The sequence below is a fragment of the Sceloporus occidentalis genome, unplaced genomic scaffold (genome assembly GCF_023333645.1).
Source record: "Sceloporus occidentalis isolate IW3139 unplaced genomic scaffold, rSceOcc1.0.p SCAF_1, whole genome shotgun sequence".
NCBI classification, from domain to species: Eukaryota; Metazoa; Chordata; class Lepidosauria; order Squamata; family Phrynosomatidae; genus Sceloporus; species Sceloporus occidentalis.
Window position 1 is genome coordinate 23,245,667 of NW_028316981.1, and position 19,721 is coordinate 23,265,387.

At 41.0% G+C, this 19,721-nt stretch overlaps 1 protein-coding gene across 7 annotated transcripts; it reads right to left on the reverse strand.

Annotated features, from left to right (window-relative positions):
* On the reverse strand, positions 1-19,699 carry LOC149321188 (uncharacterized). 7 transcript variants are annotated; one of them, XM_089516702.1, is made up of 9 exons: positions 17,422-19,699; positions 16,433-16,506; positions 15,018-15,138; positions 13,991-14,071; positions 13,064-13,152; positions 10,331-10,457; positions 9,925-10,038; positions 6,765-7,397; positions 1-6,109 (listed from the first exon to the last, which is right to left on the reverse strand). In XM_089516702.1, the coding sequence occupies exons 2-9, from the start codon at positions 16,436-16,438 to the stop codon at positions 5,172-5,174; spliced, it is 2,109 nt and encodes a 702-aa protein (XP_089372828.1). In that variant the 5' UTR covers positions 16,439-16,506; positions 17,422-19,699; the 3' UTR covers positions 1-5,171. The 7 variants fall into 7 exon arrangements, with proteins under 7 accessions (XP_089372828.1, XP_089372820.1, XP_089372810.1 ...); XM_089516694.1 differs by having other exon boundaries at positions 15,018-15,144; XM_089516684.1 differs by lacking the exon at positions 16,433-16,506.
* Positions 19,700-19,721: the final 22 nt, after the last annotated feature.

A 19,721-nucleotide genomic window follows, 5' to 3' on the forward strand; every position in this document is an offset into this window, starting at 1 on the left:
CATTGGAGACACTCAAAGCAGTTTAGCCAAGACAACAAATAACCCAACCATTAAAAACAAATAAATACATGAACAGCTTATTATTACTAAAAAGAGTAATTAAATATTCAAAGAAACTGCAGACATAAAAATGTAAATGCCAGTAAAATCAAAGTTTGCTCAAGAAGAAAAACTTTGAAATGCCAACAGAATATAAAGGATGCATCCATGCTGTAGAAATAATAGTTTGTCACTGCATTAAGTGCAGTAGCTCCATCCCATGGAATCCTGGGATTTGTAATTTTAAAAGGTCTTTTTGCCAAATCGTTTGTGCCCCAGAAACCTACAAATCCTAGAACTCTGTAGGATGGAGGTTGTGAGTTCATTACCAGCCAGGGACTCCAGGTCAACTCAACCTGGCATCCTTCTGTAGGTCGCTAAAATGACTACCCAGCTTGTTGGGGGCAATTAGCTTATATTTTGTAAACTGTTTAGTACATCGGTAAGCAGTATAGAAATGTACTTGCTGTTGTAATGGAGCAATAGCAGTTAAAGCAGTGTCAAACTGCATTTTTCCACAGTGCAGTAAAACCCAAAGAGAGAGACGTGGTCTAACCTTTCCTTAACCTGGTGTCCTCCAGCTGAGGACTTTAGCTCCCATCATCCTCATGCTAGGGAAGATTCATCTGGGGAGGTGGGGGGAAGAGAACTTCAGGAATGCCATTTCATGTTAAATATATTTTTAAAAAACCCTTATAGCATACTTTTCCTTTAGTGAGATTTTAATTTAAAGAAAAGATTTGGCTAAAAAAAATATTTTTATTTTAATCCAGAGCATACATGTACCCCAGTCACGGTTCTTAAGGGTTTACACATTCCCTTTAGAAACACCAATGTATCCTCTGGGAATACTACTTCTACAGACACACATACACAAATATATACAAGAAAAAATGGAATTGTGTTAAACTGAACAAAACTGATTTAACAGTAATAATTGCTAAACAATTTAAAAGACAGAAGGCAAACAGAGGAACAAATAGTATAATTGTTGGGTGCAAAGAGTGCTGTGTGAGCAGAAGTCTGCTTTTACAATGGGACCCCCCCCCCCTCAGATTTATCTCAAAGAGCATTCCCTACACATCTTTTACTTTTACTCCAGAAGTATTTCCACCTTTGAATGTTCTTCCAGTGTTAAGAAAATAAACTCCTTGATGAAGGTGAGTTTCTTGGAATAGACATGTGAATTTCTGATTTAAAAAAAAAAGGTTATAAGCTGCAAAGCTTCTGCCAGGATTCCTCCACAACTACTCTATTTGTACCTTAAAAAAACCCTGAAATTGTCCGGCAGGTAAGTCTAATCCTTCTGTGCCATAAATATCAGGGCTTAAATCAGCCATAACAGACACTGAATTCCAACCACTGCCTGCATCCTACTGCAGAAATAAAGCAGTTGAACACCACCTTAACTTCCATGGCTCAATGCTATGGAATTCTGGGGTTTGAGGTTTGTTGGGGCACCAGAGCTTTCTGACAGGGAAGGCTAAATATTTCACAAAACTACAGAATTCCATAGCATTGAATCATGACAATCAAAGTGGTGTCAAATTGCTTTATTTCTGCAGTGTGGACACAGTCATTGTAAACTTGGGCCCCAAACCAAGCTCTGTGCACAATAGCATCTCCATAAGCAGTTTCACATTGGTGGTTTAATGGTTTGTTTTTTCCCCTAAAAGCACAGAATAAATCCCAGAAGTTCTCTGTCTCTCCTGCCCAGGTTTCTGAATCTGTAAATATATCATAAATTCATTCTCTAAAAATTTCAATTCACTACCACTTTTTGGTTTCTTCAGGAAGACCTTTTAATACTGTGCCTCTTTTAATTCAAAATCTACCAGTCTGCATTTCAAAAAATAGACTGATTCTAATTTTTGTATCTTACATGCTATCTTAAGTCAGCCTAAGTTTGCCCCATTTTGCTTTTTTCTCTTGCAGCTACATTACCTCCCACTTACTTCTCTTTTCTGGTTGTACTTCATCTATATCCATTTAAACAATCTTTTAATTTCATCTTTTTACTCCTGTTTATTTGCAAATCTTTTCCTAGATTTTTTCCCTTCACATTTCTTATCTTTCTTTCAGAGTTTGTTGAGTCTCAAAGGAGTTCTTCCAAAATAAATAAATAAATAATTTTAGTATTTAAATGTTCAATTTTTTAAAAAATATATTTATGCTTCAATATGTGCACTGCTGTATTTATGGGCTCTTCCCGTGTCATTTAGTTGTGCATCCACATACTCCTTTTATTAGCCATCATATATTTATTAATATTTTCTATTTCTTTAATAAGCAACACTAATTTATGGCCTTTTGAGTACTTCAATTCAAATCTGAATTGCATTTAGTATTTTATTTAAAACATTTTTATGTCATCCGGTAATAGCATTCCCTTGGTGCTTTACATCCTCACCCCCCACAATAACTAAATTTTAGCTCTAAATTTCTCGCGAATCAAACGATTAGGCTAAATAGAGCTGCCATTTCACACCAAACTGATTCCATTTTAAGACAGCCTTAGAATCAACATTTGAAAAGTTACTTTTTTTAAACTACTGCTTCCAGAATCCTCTGATCTTCTTTGCTTCGGTCTTCTCTGAAAAGGAGAACAGTGCTCAACCTGGGGGAAATGGAGCAGAGGATGCAGCAGGGGAAATGCAGCACAGAATAGGTAATGAGGTAGTACAGGAATACCTGGCTGCTCTAAATTAATTCAAGTCTCCAGGGCCTGATGAACTACATCCAAAGATATTAAAAGAACTGGCAGAAGTAATCTCAGAACCACTGGCAATCATTTCTGAGAATTGCAGGAGAACAGAAAAAATCCCAGCAGATTGGACAAGGGCAAAAAGTGGGGGAAAGAGGACACAAATAATTACTGTCCAGTCAGCCTGACATTAGTATCAGGAAAGATTCTAGATGAGACCATTAACAGGCCATAAGCACTTAGAAAGGAATGCATTGATGTTAGCAACAAGCCATACCAGGCTAATCTTATATCTATTTTTCATAGTTACAAGATATGAATGCAACGCCAATTCGCTTCCGGTCCCAATACAAAGTGTTGGTTATTACCTTTAAAGCCCTACATGGCTTGTGCCCGAGTTACTTGAGGGAACGCCTCTCCCTACATAATCCGCCTCGCACTCTCAGAACAACGGGGAAATTGTTGCTTGAATACCCCAAGGTGAGATTGGCAACGACTCACCAAAGAGCTTACACAATGATAGCTCCAACTCACTGGAATGCACTCCCGGAGGAGATTCGATCTATTTGTACATTGGAGGCCTTCAAGAAGGCATTAAAAACTTATCTCTTCCAGTTAGCATACCCTCCTGATTCTTTGTAGAAAGTATTCCCCGACCAGATTGGACAACTACCCATAATTGATATCCCAATTATCCTAGTTATACTGTTTTAAAAATTGAATGTTTATAACTGTTTTAAAACTGTTTTTAATTATTGTATTTGACATGTATCATAGAGTTTTACCGTATGTACATCGCTTTGATCTGGAGGAAAAGCGGTATATAAATAAAAGCTTTATTATTATTTATTATTAACGCCGTGGATGTAGCACAAGTCCCCCATGATATCCTTGCAAAAAAGCTAGTGAAATGTGAGCTAGACAATGAAACTGTTAGGTGGATTTGTAATTGGTTGACAACTAAACCCAAAGTTAAACTAGGCCACATGTTGGCAAATTGTGACCCTCCAGATGCTTTTAGCCTACAGCTCTCTTCCCGCCTCACCATAATTATGCTGGCTAGAGATAACAGGAGTTGCAGCCCAGCATCTGGAGGTTGTCCACTTTAGCATCTGGCAGAGAGAAGCAGCCAATCTCCAGTAATGACCTCTATGGCGACTCTTCACTTGAGCCCATGGAAGCTCATCTGATCCTTCAGGGAGGTTGGTAATGAATGCCATCTTCTCTCCAGGGTTGAACTATGAATATATCTACACTACAGAGTTATACCACTTTGATATCAATTTAATTGCCATGGCCCTATTTTACTGAATCCTGGGATTTATAGCTTGGCAAAGTACTTAAAAACAGCCACTAATCAAATTGGCTTTACCTAGGAACAACTTAGGGAGCTGGGGATGTTTAGCCTGGAGAAAAGAAGGTTAAGAGGTGATATGATAGTCCTGTTTAAATATTTGAAGGGATGTCATATTCAGGAGGGAGCTAGCTTGTTTTCTGCTGCTCCAGAGACTAGGACCCGGAACAATGGAAGCAAGCTACTGGAAAAGAGACTCCACCTCAACATTAGGAGAAACTTCCTGACAGTAAAGGCTGTTCGACAGTGGAACAAACTCCCTTGGAGTGTAGTGGAGTCTCCTTCTTTGGAGGTCTTTAAGCAGAGGCTGGATGGCTATCTGTTGGGTATGCTTTGACTGAGATTTCCTGCATGGCAGGGGGCTGGACTGGATGGCCCTTGTGGTCTCTTCCAACTCTACGATTCTATGATTCTACCTGATGAATTGGCCACCCCTTGCTGCACTTCTAGGTATAGTATAGCATGTTATTGTTTGCATGGATATTTTATCATTTCCCCCTAGGAACAAAGGTCAATATTTAAAATTGCTTTCCTTTATGTTCAGAGGAACCCAGTGAGGTAGATTTGGCTGACATTACAGTTGACCCAAGATCAACAGCAAGTCTCCAGATTGAGCACAGAACATGACATCTGGTCTCTCAGGTCAAGATCTGACAGTTTATCCACTATATTTCACTCTAAAGAGGGGTAAAGTGTCTCCTCCAAGGGCCCTCCAGCATTCTTTTAACTAAAAATGTCCCACACAAATTCTTGGGGGCATGAAGTCAACTTCTCCATGTCTTTCTTCCCACTGCCAGGCTGTTTCAGGCCCAGGGGTGCCCTGTTTATAAACAGGAACTCACCTGGAGGGATGGGGCCCTTTCAGTTGTCAGGGGGATCCAATGCAGTCCCCAGCCCCTCGCAACTGCCCACCATAGCCATAAGGATTTGAAAATTGATTGACAGTTTTCTCTTCACATCACTTTCACAACTCAGCTTAAAGCACAGAAAGGATTTATAATCCTAAGAGAGAGCCAGAAACAGCTAACCATTCTTTGCCTTGGCCAAACATAGCCTATAATTCATTAATCTGCTTCAGGACCAGTACCTACTGCTTTGTGGACCAATAGACTCAGGAACAGATAGTTCAGTCTTAATGGTGACACCTAAATTGGACAGTTGAGGGCTTCCTCCATGGATGTGGAGCATTTTATGTTGAATAAACTCTTTGTTACCGTTAAAGCTTTTCCCACAATCGGGACATATGAAGGAAGTCTTCCCTATGTGGACCTTCTGATGGGTAACAAGGTGTGAGCTCACACGAAAGCTTCTCCCACAGTCAGGGCATGTATAAGGTTTCTCTCCTGTGTGGATTCTCCGATGGATCATAAAGTGGGGCCGCTGGCTAAAGCACTTCCCACACTCCAGGCACATATATGGTTTCTCCCCTGTGTGGATTCGTCGGTGAATTGCCAGGTTCATTTTGACACTGAATTTTTTCCCACAATCCAGGCACTCATAAGGTTTTTCTCCTGTGTGAATCCCTCGGTGCTTTGCTAGGTGCGAGTTCCGACTAAAGCTTTTCCCACAGTCAGTGCACTGATAGGGTCTGTCACCTCGGTGGCTCCTCTGGTGCCTCTTGAGGGCTGAGTTCTGAATGAAATTCTTCCCACAGTCGGTGCAATGGAAGGGTTTCTCTCCTGTGTGGATTCTCTGGTGGTTAACCAGATGGGAGCTGTATTTGAAGTTCTTTCCGCAGACAAGACACACAAGGGGTCTCTTAACCCTAGGGGTTGCTGTCTTTATTCTAACCCTCTGAGCTATGAAACTCCCTGAAGAAGCAAGGGGTCCATTCTGAGCCAGCTCTGAAGAACTTTTCTCCAAAGATTTCTGATTCTGAAGATTTTTTTCTGGTTGAGGATTCTGAGGAGAAACTAGTTGGGGCATCTTACATATTGTTCCATGTCCCTCTACGTGTGTACGAGCTTCTGACTGGGAATTTTTCTTCTCATTCCTACTAACTGTTCCATTTCCTGCAAGATAAGAGAAAGGGGAAGAGAAAGAATATACAATGTAGGGTAGGAATAGCAGACTGGAGTGCCAAATTAAGGCTGTGAACAACAATGCCCTATGAGGAGTGAATTAGGGAGCTGGGTATGTTTAGCCTGGAGAAGGTTAAAGGGTTATATGAAAGCTTTGTTTAAATATTTGAAATGATATACTGAAAATTGAGCTAGCTTGTTTTCTGCAGCTTCAGAAAACAGGACCCAGAGCAATGGATTCAAGCTACAGGAAAAGAGACTCCAGCTAAATATTAGGAAGAACTTTCTGACAGTAAGAGGTATTTGACAGTGGAACACACTCCCTTGGAGTGTGGTGGAGTCTCCTTCTTTGGAGGTTTTTAAACAGAGGCTGGACGGCCATCTGTTGAGGGGTGCTTTGACTGTGTGTTCTTGCACAGCACAGGGTTGGACTCTGCGGTCTCTTCCAACTATAATTCTATGAACCACCAGTTGACTCACAGCGTTCTGTGGAGGGAAAGTGCCAAAAGGTGATATGTGAAGTGCTGAGCACTCAGTTTTATTCATTGTAACTAAAAATCATCATTTCTATCAAAACAGAATTAGTAATAGATCAGCGAGGTGGGGTAGGGATAACAATGGTCTTGAATTAACCCAGTCTCCTTACCATTATGAATTTTCCGGTGTGTAATAAGGTTAGAGCTTTGGTTGAAGCCTTTCCCACATTCAGGACACTTATAGCATTTTTCCCCAGTATGGATTCTCCGATGCCGGATCAGAGCTGACTGGTAAACGAATGTTTTTGTACAGTCAAGGCAAGCATAAAATCGCTCCCCAGTGTGGATTCTCTGATGCTGAGTAAGTGCAGAGCTTTGACTGAATCGTTTGTCACAGCTGGGACAAATATAGGGTTTCTCTCCCGTGTGGATTCTCAGGTGTTGAGTTAGGGCTGAGCTCTGATTGAAGCTTTTCCCACATTCCAGGCACTGATATGGCTTCTCTCCTGTGTGGATTCTCAGATGTGCAGTAAGGGCAGATTTGTGACAGAAGGTTTTCCCACACTTTGGACAAGAATCCTTCCTTTCTCCCACACCACTAGGAGGGCACTTTGCAGTTTTAATACTTCCTGTTAATTGAACAGTTTCACCAAGTCTCTCCAGTGGCTGATTCTCTTGCCAGCCTTCTGCCTTCTGCCCATCCCTATGGGCATCAAAGCTAGGAATGTCCTTCCCTTGGGAATGACCAAGCAACCACCTACATAATTCCATTGTTTCCAGACTCCTTGGTTGAGAGCAATCACCTGCAAAGAAAAATCCCAGACTTTAAGTTAAAACCTCAGGGAACAACAATAAAGGGCAGAAGAGCAAGGCTAGGTTTATTTATTTATTTTTTAAAAAACCCAAAACTAATTTCTTCTTTACCTTACCTTTTAAACAAAAGCTCAGTGCAGCTAACAGAAACATCGCCACATTTAAAATAATAAAAAATCTAGCTGTAAAGCAAAGGCAGAAAAGTTTTTAAGCTGATAAAATAAATTAAAATCAAATAAATTAAAATCAAAATAACAAAAAAATTCAATACACCAGATCAAATGCAGACCAGAAAGGAGTTTTCACATTTTGATAGAAGGCCACCTGCAGAGACGAAGAGACCTAGCTCATTTGTTGCCCAATGTGCCCATCCTCCACTGGGTGAATTTTCAGTGGGAGATGACCTGCAGCTTGTGAGCCAAAGATCACAGAGAAACAGTCCTGTCAAAGGACCCTGTGGGGCTTTCTATATTGCCATTTGGGACGTCCTCCGGACGTCCCATTTTAAAAAAGGGGCGTCTCTTTTAGACGCCCCATGGCCTAGTACGGACTCCGTCCGTACAAGATGGCGGCGCCCCTTCTACATGGGCGCCGCCATCTTTACGTATCGGACGCACAGCGTCCAGACGCGTCGCGCCGCTGCTGACGTAGCGAGCGCGCCCCTGGCGCCTCGCTACGTCGCAAACGCGACGCAAAAAGAAGCTCCATTTTGGAGCTTCTTTTTTCGGTCCGCGCGGGAGTCGGGCCGTTTGAAGGCTCCGGCTCCCCCGCGGACCTTCTGGCGGCGGCGGCAGACCGCCGCAAAGCGGCGGTCTGTACCCCGCCTAAGTCTCCCCAAATCGGGAGAAAATTGGATCCTCAGCGAAAGGACAACCAAACCTTAAATAATAAATAATAAAAAAAATATTTTTATCCCGCTTTTTGCCAAGCAATCAAAGCGGTGTACAACAGACGAAAATATATTCATATATACACAGTACTCCCCCTTAAAACAAAATTAAACAGTATAAAACTAAAACTAACATTTTAAAATCCAAACAATAACCATGGGCAGAGTTCGATAAATAGGAGAAGTCTTATTTGTGGCTGAGTATTTTATTCCTGGAAGGCCTGCCAGAAGAGATCCATATTAATGGCTTTTTTTGAAGCTCTCTAGATTGGTAATTTGATGGATCTCGTCCGGCAGGCCACTCCATATGTTGGGAGCGGTTTCAGAAAATGTACTCTTGGAGGTTGCCCTCAATCTGGTCTTTAAGGGCTGTAGTAAATTCCTCCCAGAGGATCTGAGTGTACGAGGCGGATTATATGGAAGGAGGCAATCCCTTAGATAGGTTGGGCCCAAGCCATGCAGGGCTTTAAAGGTGATAACCAACATCTTGTACTCTCAGGATGTCCATGTGCGAATGGGAGAGGGAAGCTGAATGACCACCTAGGGACATGTATAGAAAGGAGAAGGAAGGAAGCCAAGAAGTGGGAAAGAAAAGGGTCAGAGTCACATTCTTCCCCAATCTGATGCTCTCCAGATGTGCACTGCAGTAGATCATCTACCACTCCAGCATCATGTGAAAACATGGTTGTTTACAACAAACCTTTGGAACCCAACTGGTTTAATACAGCTCCACATATGTGCATGGTTTTATTTTAAAACATTCTACTTGGCTTTAGTCTGTCTTGTTTAAAGTGGTGATGTGTGTATGTGCCCTCAAGTCACCTGTCAACTTATGGTGACCCCAATGAATTTCATAGGGGTTTCTTAGGAAAGGACTACTCAGAGGTGGTTTTGCCAGTTACTTCCTCTGAAATTTAGCATACAGTACCTGGCATTTTTGGCAGTCTCCCATCTAGGGACTAATCAGGGCTTACCTCACTCTGCTTAGTTTCCAAGATCAAAGGTGATCTGGTGCTTGTAGGGTACAGTTTTAAATTTATCATATTGATTTTGCTATACATTGTCCTGCATAGAAAGCAGGATATACACTATCATTTCCTCTGATGGTAAGATCCAGGGGAGAAAAAAGTCCAAGAGAGGCTGTTCTGATTAAGACCAAGTACTGAGGTAGTGACTATTTGGTCCCATTTGGACAAAAACATGACAAAAGATGTTGTCAGAACTGCATCCTATTTTGCTGCAAAAACAAGAAGGGAGTGAGTTTTCACAAATTATTCACAAATCCATCTTGCAAGGAACCTCCAGGTAAGATGTAATTCAGGAAATGGGTAGCCACAGGGTGGATGGCATTAACCTAGCCATTTCCTAGAATCATTCTGCTTTTCTGTTGGCTGAAGGAATCTGTAAATTTCTCAACTTTCCCCTTTCTATACTGATTCATTGGAGAAACAGGGAACAAGAAATGAAGCTCTGTGGTGTGGAACTACCTGCTTGCATGAATGAACACTAAATGATTTGCACTAAATGTTTTTGCTCTAAAATGGCTACTCTTAAACAAAGGATACAAAAATTACAGTGAAAAAGACAGCCCATTTTGTTGTTTCAGGTTCTTTTATCCTTTGTCTCACCTTGAATGAATTTTGTATAAGGCTGTTTTCCTTGATGTCCCTGGAAGTGCAATCTCCATAGTTCCTCTCCTTGTTTGAGATGTGTAAGCATGCTAGCCTGTGCCATTGGAAGCCCTGTTCAGAATGAGGAAGGGAGCCTGATTAATTTTTGCAATACTACTATGATACACCTCATTTATAAAATTATTGATGTCAGCCAACAGTGAGTACATACTGTAATAATTGTAGTTTATTGTGGCACTAGAGCTCTCTGCCAGAGAAGGCTAAATGCCTCACATAACTACAGTTCCCAGAATTCCCTAGCATTGAGCCAGGGCAGTTAAAGCCTCCTCCAACTGGACTATTTCTGCAGTGTGTTTTGGACCTTTTGAGTCCCATAAGAAGCAAGCCCAAGGAGAACACTTACCCAATGAAATTACATGCTGATAGTTCTCCTGCATGACATCCCAGTAGAGGGATTTTTCATTCACATCTAGCAGGGTCCACTCCTGCTCAGTGAAATGCACAGCCACTTCTTCAAAAGCCATCTGCATCTTAAGAGAGGCAACATATTTAATTTTTAAAATGGGCTCAAACCATAGTCTAACTATGCCAAAACACCAATCACAGTCCTGCTACACCAGTCTCTAGAACATTCAGAAAGTCATGAGGACAGGCTTGGTAAATGTTCCTGGACATGAACCGGGTTAAGAATGGAGCCTGACATCTGCCAGGCGAGAAAATCAGGAATGGGCTCAAATAACCAGGGTTTTCTTTGGACTCCTCCATTATTATTATTATTATTATTATTATTATTATTATTATTAACCTTTATTTATGATGCGCTGTAAATTTACACAGCGCTGTACATACAATATTTTTAGTTAGACGGTTCCCTGCCCTCGGGCTTACAATCTGACACTGACAGATAGGATGAGATGGGGTTCTACTTTGCTACTGGGTGGAGCCGACCTGATGGAAGGGCCAGAAAAATGGGTGTAAAGGCAATGGCCATAGCTACACTCACCACTACAGCATAATGTAGTGACCCTGCCATATCCCTCTTTTTTGTTATGATTTTTTGGACCTGTCCACCTCCTCAGCTCAAAAGCATGTGTGGAGCGAGACTATGGGTGTAGCAACATAATGCATGTGTGATGCATTCACACTAAATTAGAACTCTATTTAATGGTCTTTACTTATTAAATATCTCACAGTAGTCAGAATCATAGTATTACAGAGTAGGAAGAGACCACAAGGGCCATCCAGCCAAACCCCTTCCCATGCAGGAAATCACAATCAAAGCATCCCCAACAGATGGCCATCCAGCCTCTGTTTAAAGTCCTCCAAGGAAGGGGACTCCACCACACTCTGAGGGAGTGTGTTCCAGTGTTGAACAGCTCTTACTGTCAAGAGGTTTCTCCTAATGGAATCTCTTTTCCTGTAGCTTGCATCCATTGTTCCATGTTCTAGTCTCTGGAACAGCATAAAACAGGCTAGCTCCATCCTCAATGTGACACCCCTTCAAATACTTAAACAGGGCTATCCTATCACCCCTTAACCCTCTCTTCTCCAGGCAAAACATACTCAAATCCCTACGTCTTTCCTCATAAGGCATGGTTTCCAGACCCTTCACCATTTAGGTCGCCCTCCTCCTTGGTAAGCATTTTTAGCTCATACATATAAGAAGGGAAAACCCTGGTGTGTATCATTAGCAATATTATATCAGACTTCTGGTAATACATTGTAATACATCTATGCTGTGTTATAGAATCATAGAATGTAGAGTTTGAAGAGACCACTAGGGCCATCCAGTCCAACCCCCCGCCATGCAGGAAATCCAAATCAAAGCATCCTCGACAGATGGCCATCCAGCCTCTGTTTAAAGACCTCCAAGGAAGGAGGTTCTATCACCGAGAGAGTTTGTTCCACTGTTGAACAGCCCTTACTGTCAGGAAGTTCCTCCTAATGTTGAGGTGGAATCTCTTTTCCTGGAGCTTGCATCCATTGTTCTGGGTTCTGTTCTCTGGAGCAGCAGAAAATAAGCTTGCTCCCTCCTCAACATGACATCCCTTCAAATATTTAAACAGGGCTATCATATCACCTCTTAACCTTCTCTTCTCCAGGCTAAACATCCCCAGCTCCCTAAGTCGTTCCTCATAGGACATGGTTTCCAGACCCTTCACCATTTTAGTCGCTCTCCTTTGAACACATTCCAAATTCTCAATGTCCTTTCTGAATTGTGGAGCCCAGAACTGGACACAATATTCCAGGTGGGGCTTGACCAAAGCAGAATACAGGGACAGTATTACTTCTCTTGATCTAGACACTATACTTCTATTGATGCAGCCTAAAATCGCATTGGCCTTTTTAGCTGCTGCATCGCATTAAAAGATATCTTGGAGATTGGACCCACGTTTAACTTTGAGTTCATCTGGATTTCATATGCACCTTATACACATAGCCTGAAGGTAATTTTATACTCAATAGTTTGAATAATTTTGTGTATGAAACAAAGTTCGTCTACAATAAACAATCAGAAAGCAAAGGTGTCAATATCTCTGCCACCCATGTAGACAATTTTGGATTTTGGAATATTTTGGAATTCTGGATAAGGGAGAGACAGCCTGTACAAAGATTACAAATAAATCACATTCCACCTCCGCTGTGACACATTTCTTCAGAACTGAAGAATATTACCCTTTCTTATATAATCCATCACATAGTTTCTTTCAGCAGACAGGAGAATGGCCTACATTTGCGGTGCAGACCTATGCAGACACTAAGGTCTTATATTCATTTCACTAGCAAGCCTTCTGGCTTTCCTAGCTTCTCAGTTTCAGCCCTGGCATTTATCATCCCATAAAAGTGTAAAGGCAAATGAAGTTACTGTTCATATTTCCAATGACGAATCCCAGAATTCCTTGGGAAAGCCCTACATGCTAAAATAGTACAAAAGTAGGGAACATTCTACTGCAGAAGTGGCCCAGCTAACTGCTCTTTTTGCCAAATGTCTCCCACAAAGGTAAGAATACAATTCCCAGAATACCTCAGCCAATCCTACCTATAGGATTCTGGGGATTTATGGCCCATCATGTTCCCAACCTCTGGGCTGTTTGTTGTCTTCTCTCAGAAAAACACCCTCCTAAATTACGCATACCTGGGGAAACTCCATGCTGTTTGAAAAACAGGATGATGTCAAAGGAAGCTGGGATGAACAGTTGCTGTCTGTCAAAGTAAGAAGGACGCCTGGAATAATAATAATAATAATAATAATAATAATAATAATAATAATAATAATATGTTTTAAATTACAGGAAAAGCATCAGTCACGTATTGATTTGACAACCCATTGTTTTCTTTTATGAAAATCAGACAAATCAGCTTAAAGCCTAATACTAGTATTCTGCTTTTTGCTATCTGGTCCAGATGTTGGAGGTACCTTCTAAAATCACAGGATGATACAGATATTCCATTCAAAAGCCTGGAGGTGCGCTGTATATTAGTAGCAATTTGCTGCCAGGCCTTTACAAACTGTTGAAGTTGGGCTCTTAATGTTGTGTGGTGTTCGTTTTGAGGTTTTTTAAGGATCTGTGCATAGTTTTTTATTTTTATTGTTTTTAATGCAATTTAGCATTTTTAGTTGTTTTAATATGTGGTTGTTTCATTGTATATTTTATACTTTCATTTAACTTTTGTAGTATTTTTAATCTGTATTGTGTTAAAATTGTTAGACAACCTTTCTCCCATTACTGGAGAAAGGCAGGATATATATAACAACAACTATAAGCAACAACCCATTTTAATCTTTTTGTATGGACATTATTTGTATGCTGCCCTGAGATCTTTTGACATAGAGTGGGATAGAAATATTTAAATAAATAAATAGGATAAAAGAAAAATAAATATTTTCTTCTGCCTTGTAAGTATCACCATAAATACTGTGGTTTCAATATTATCATCAGTGGGACTCAAGAGAACCTAACAGTGACCACTCATGACCACTGTTTCTTACCTGACCTGAGTCTCAGGATAGGAACAGGGATAGGAATAAGGTGGGCTATATCAGTAGTTCTCAATTTTTCACCTTTCAGAGGTTTTGAACTCTCCAAATCCATGATCATTTGCCATGCTATCTTAGGCTTCTGGAAACTGAAGTCCCAAACATCTAAAGGATTAAAGTTGAGAATCAATGGACTATATAACAGCAATGAGTTTACATCTGTCCCACAGTCACATCTGAACCTATGGAAATATGCTTTAGTGAAATGGTAAAGAGCTCTTCATTTATTAATTAATTAATTTAATCTAATCAGTCAGGACTAGGTTGGCAACTGTCAATCAGAGGTATTTTTCTTCAGCCGCCCCCAGACTGTGGAATGGTCTGCCAGAAGAGATGCAACAGCTGGATATGCTACCTGGATTTAAAACAGCATTGGAGACCAGTCTCTTCCAGCAGGTTTATCCAGATGATTTTTAAATTATTAACTTTTAAATGCTGAATTTTAACTGTGGATTGTTTAAGAATGTGCATGCCTTATTTGTTCTTTTTTACCATTCCATCTTTTAATTAATGTGTTCTAAGTGATGTTGTACACTGTCTATTTGTTGCTGTTCCACACCTTGATCCATGGGGAGAAACAGATAAGAAATAATAACAATAATAATAATCTACGGTTACTGTCTATGACGTTAACCAAAGACTTCAAAAAAGCATGGAAAATCTTAGTCCTCCCCTCAAATAATATGCAAAACTTGTAGAGTTTCATCTTTGTTCTATTAAAAAAGTAGTTGACATGTCACCATGTCATATCACTAGTAACTCTAATTAGCTTACTAATTAGTAATTGTTAAGGCTTAACACTCATTATTTTTGAAGATTTGGACCAATTAACCCCAGTTCCTTTCTTTTGACAAAAGCTTTCTTGATTCACATGATCGTTTTAAAAAGAGCCCAAGCGCCTTTGGACATGGATTCTAGAACATGGTCACATAGCCTGAAAAATCCACAAAAATCTATGGATGTCAGCCATGAAAGCCTTCGACTTCACATTGCCTTTGGACAGCCCATGGATTGTGTCTCCCCAGGAGAACACCACAGGAAGAGTTCTTACCCAGTGAAATCACATGCTGGCAGTTCTCCTCCATGACATCCCAGTAGAGGGCTCTTTTGTTTACATCCAGCAAGGCCCACTCCTGCTCAGTGAAATGCACAGCCACGTCCTCAAAAACCACCTGCATCTTAAAGAGACAACACTTTTAATTCTTAAAACACACTCAAACCACAATCCAACAATGTCACCTCTGAAGAACTGGGAAAGTCACCACACACTTGGTCAATGTTTCAGGACTTGAACAGGGCTAACCGAAGCCCCCAGCATCCTGCTAAGGAGAGGTCGCAAACTTTTTGGCCTTCCATATCTTTTTGCACTTCAACTCCAATCAGCCCCAGCTAGCACAGACAAAAGCAAAGGTATTTGCTGTTCTGTGCCTTCAAGTTGTTTCCAAGATATGGCAATCCTAAAATGAATTTATCATGAACTTGGCAAGATTTGTTCAGATTACATTTGCCACTGCCTTTGTCTCTCCCAGACTCCATCTAACATTCAGACCACTACTCTATACTGGGTCTCTAGCTAAGGGATTATGGGAGTAGAAATCCAAAACATCTGTAAATCCTACAGCTCCCTACTGCTGCTAAAGACCAAAAGACAAGGCTCAAAATGTTACTCTCTCTTTGCTCCATTGCCTGATGCTGGCAAACAAGATGGGATAAGACTACAGCAAGGATTCCCACCCTGGGGTGCCCAAAGCCCCAGGGGATGTGAGATGGAATTTCAGGGGTGCAAAACGAGCGACTTGTGTCCTTGAATGACGAATCACAAGTCAACACTCATTTTTTTCTGAATAAATTAGAATCTAATTGCTCAATTTAGATTTGCATTTTATGAACTAAGGCCCAAATGGGCAGAAAGTGCCATCCTGGGGCTGGTTTTAGGGCTCGGTAGAGCAGAGCATCCCCATGCTCCCGAGCCCTGCTGTGCCATAATGGCTTGCTCCCATCCACACGGGGATGCCATGATGACGTACGCGCAGCTCAGCATCCAAACAGCGCTATGCCACATGGACATCATCAGTGCATGCGTCTGAAGAAAAACCCGCCAGGAACACCTTCTTTTTAGGGTTCCCGGAGGCCACACCGTTTGGTTGCTGCGGCCTCTGTCAGGGGCAAAAAGAGGTGGCATCTCGCCATCCCTTTCCCCCCCCATCTGTATCCCTAAGTTAAAAGCTTATTTTTTAAAAGTTCAATTTGTTCTCCCGCATTATTGTATGTGGTTTGAAAATTAGAAATTAGACTTTTTCATCTTCAAATGTGATATTACTTTTATAGGGGGTGCAAACATTACTCAAACATTTCCTAGGGGTGTGGGGCATTTGAGAACCACTGGACTACAGTATGCTGCTTGCAGTGAGTGAAGGAGCTGCACAGAAATACAGACGAAGGTGCAATTATTACAGATGTTGCTACCTCCATGTTGCTCTCTTATCACATCCTTTTTCTTTCAGATTTTCTTCTTATGGCCTCCTTTGGTTTAATAGAGCCTGTGAAGATAGATTATAGATGTAGCCCACTTGAGTGCACCTGATAACACATGTGCCTATGGGCAACATGACAGGCACATGTATCCTTTGTGAAAATGTTGCTAATGACATTTATTCAACAAAGTTCTGGCAACATCGTTTGTTTTTTATCCAAGACTTACTCACAATTACCATAAAGTACTTTATTTCTAATTGGCTAACAAACCTAAAATCATATTTCTATGAGAGCTCCAGTAAGTAAAATTACACCCAATCATACTATTAGAAATTTGTGCTGTTTTGGAAATAGAACGGTAGTACAGTCACATTCTGATCTTGGAAACTAACCAGAATCAGTCCTGGTTCATACTTAGATGGGAGACTTCCAATGAATACAAAGTGCTGTAGGCAATATTTTAGAGGAAGTAGCTGGCAAAACCACTTCTGAGTATTCTTTGCCTAAGAAAACCCTATGAAAAGCATGGCTCATAGGGCTGCCGTTATGTTAACAGGACACTTGGAGGCACATACACACACAGCCACATTTTAGGTAGCCCACCTAATAGCCTTTTTTCTATAGATCTGAAAATTGTTAGTGTGGACACAGCTGTAGACAATTTTTCCACTCCCAGATCTCTAAGGTTCACTGTCCTTGTTGTTTTGTCCCTTGAAGTTGCTTCTGACTTAAGATGAATACATCACAGGGTATTCTTGATGAGATTTGTTGAGGTATTAAACAGACTTGAAGAAGCCATTACACTAAAACTTGGGTTACATTTGCAGTGTTCAATACACCCTATATTCCTAGCCAAGCTAATTATGATGCCTTATTTGCTTTCACACAGGCAAAAAGGAAACCATGAAGCATGCATTCCTTTTCTAGTCTTGCATTGCTTCTCTCTCACAAAACAGATGGATCCACACAAAGCTGCTTACCTTGTGAATTTCCATGGTACCCATGAAGCCCAAGATTAAATTCTGCTATCTCTTGGGTTGAGGATTCCTGGAGATTACAGAAGAGACATCTGTAACACAAACCATCATACCACTTTGAACACAGCCTGTCTCATCTGGATTTGGAAGTGAAGCAAGATCATATCAGGTTAACACTTGGATGGTAGGCCATCCGGGAACATCAGAGATTTTTTGACGGGACTCGAAAATACTCCTGCCTGAATTCCTGAAGAGTTGCTGCAAGTCAGAATTGATAATACTGGGATATATGGATCAACAGTCCGGCTACCTATAAACCAGCTCCCTCTGTTCTCACATGTTCCTATACCTTGTGACTTGGCATCAGAGTATCTTACTTTTAAGGAAAATATTATGATAATTCAAAATAGTGTCTTACCTTATACCAAAAGTGGAATAAAACATTTAACAGCCACCTGAACAGGCTGGCTGGACAAGTAAATAATCTACTCAGAGAAAGGCCATTTCCCAACACCTTGTCACACACCAGCATGAATCATAGAAACACAGATTGTGTGGGAATACAATCAGTGCACTCCCAACAGATTGCCAGCTTCTGTTTAAAAGCCAGCAAAGAAGGAGACTCCAAGGCAGTGTATTCCATTGTTGAACAGCTGATACTGTCAAGAAGTTCTTCCTACTGTTTAGGTGGATGTTCCTTTCCTATAATTTAAATCTATCGCTCCATGTCCTAGTCTCTGGAGCAGCAGAAAACAAGCTTGCTCCATCTTCAACATCCTTTCAAATATTTAAACAAGGCTATTATTTCACCTCTTAACCTTTTCTTCGTCAGGCTAAACACACCCAGCTCCCTAAGCTGCTCCTCGTAGCACATGGTTTCCAGACCATTTACCATTTGGTTCCCATGCTCTGCACATGCTCCAGCTTGCCAATATCCTTTTTGAATTGTGTGGCCAAGATATAGTATTCCAAGTGAAGTCTGACCAATGCAGAATACAGCATTACTATTATCTCTCTCAATCTAGAAACTATACTTCTATTGATGCACCCTAGAATTGCACTGGCTTTTCCAGCTGCTGCTTCACACTGTTGGCTCATGCTCAGCTTGTGGTCTACTAGGTCTTTTAGATCCCTTTCACGTATCCTGTTGTCAAGCCAGGTGTCACATATCCTATATCTGTGCATTTCCTTTTTTTCTGCCAAAATGCAGTATCTCATATTTCTCCCTGTTAAAAATTCATTTTGCTAGTTCTGGCCCAGCTTTCTAATCTATTAAGGTCATTTTGAATTCCAACCTTGACCTCTTGAGTATTAGCCACCCCTCCCAACTTGGATTGCTACCATGCTGCAGAAATAAAGCAGTTTGACATCACTTTAACTTATATGGCTCAATGCTATGAAATCATGGGATTTGCAGTTTGTTATGGCAACAGAAGTCTCTGACAGGGAAGACTAGATATTGCTATAGAACCGCCAACTCCATAGCATTGAGTCATGGCAGTTAAAGCATTGTCAAACTGATTAATTTCTGCAGTATGGACACACACACAGGGTCATCTGCAAATTTGATAAGGAAACACTCTATTCCATCATCCAAGTCACTGATAAAGATGTAGAATAGCAATGGATCCACAACAGGACCCTTCAGCACCCTGCTAGTCACTTCTCTCCAAGATGAAGAGGAGCCACTGCTGAGCGCCTTTTGGGTTCAGTTGGTCAACCAATTACAAATCCATGTAACAGTCGCATTGTCTAGCTTGTCTGCAAGAATATAATGGGAGACTTTGTCAAAGGCCTTACTGATATCAAGATATGCTACTTCCACTGCATTCCATTCATCTACGAAGCTTGTAACTATCAAAAAAAGAGATAAGATTAGACTGGCTTGACTTGTTTTTGAGAAATCCATGTTGACTTTTAGTGATCAAGGCATTCCTTTCTAAGTGCTTGCAGACTGTTAATGATCTCCCCTAGAATCTTTCCTGGTATTGATATCAGGCTGACTGGGCTGTAGTTATTTGGGTCCTCTTTCTTCCCCTTTTTGTAGATAGCATCTGCTGGGACTTCTTTTATTCTCCAAGGAGTTCTCAGAGATGATTGCCAGTGGTTCTGAGATTACTTCTGCCAGTTTTTAAAATATCTTTGGATGCAGTTCATCTGGCCCTGGAGACTTGAATTCATTAAGAGCAGCCAGGTATTCCTGTACTACTTCATTACCTATTCTGTGCTGCATTTCCCTGACTGCATCAGCTGCTTCATTTTCCCAGACTGAACATGGGTCCAAAAGACATTGCAGAAATAAT

Excerpts from the sequence above, each read along its gene's own strand:
- LOC149321188 (XM_089516675.1), bottom strand. The coding sequence starts at position 17,445 with ATGGGTACCATGGAAATTCACAAG. Across the intron at positions 14,072-15,017 it reads CCAGCATGTGATTTCACTGG|ATGTTTGGGACTTCAGTTTC; the intron begins GTAAGAACTCTT and ends TTAATCCTTTAG. Across the intron at positions 10,039-10,330 it reads TCAGCATGTAATTTCATTGG|GGCTTCCAATGGCACAGGCT; the intron begins GTAAGTGTTCTC and ends CATTCTGAACAG.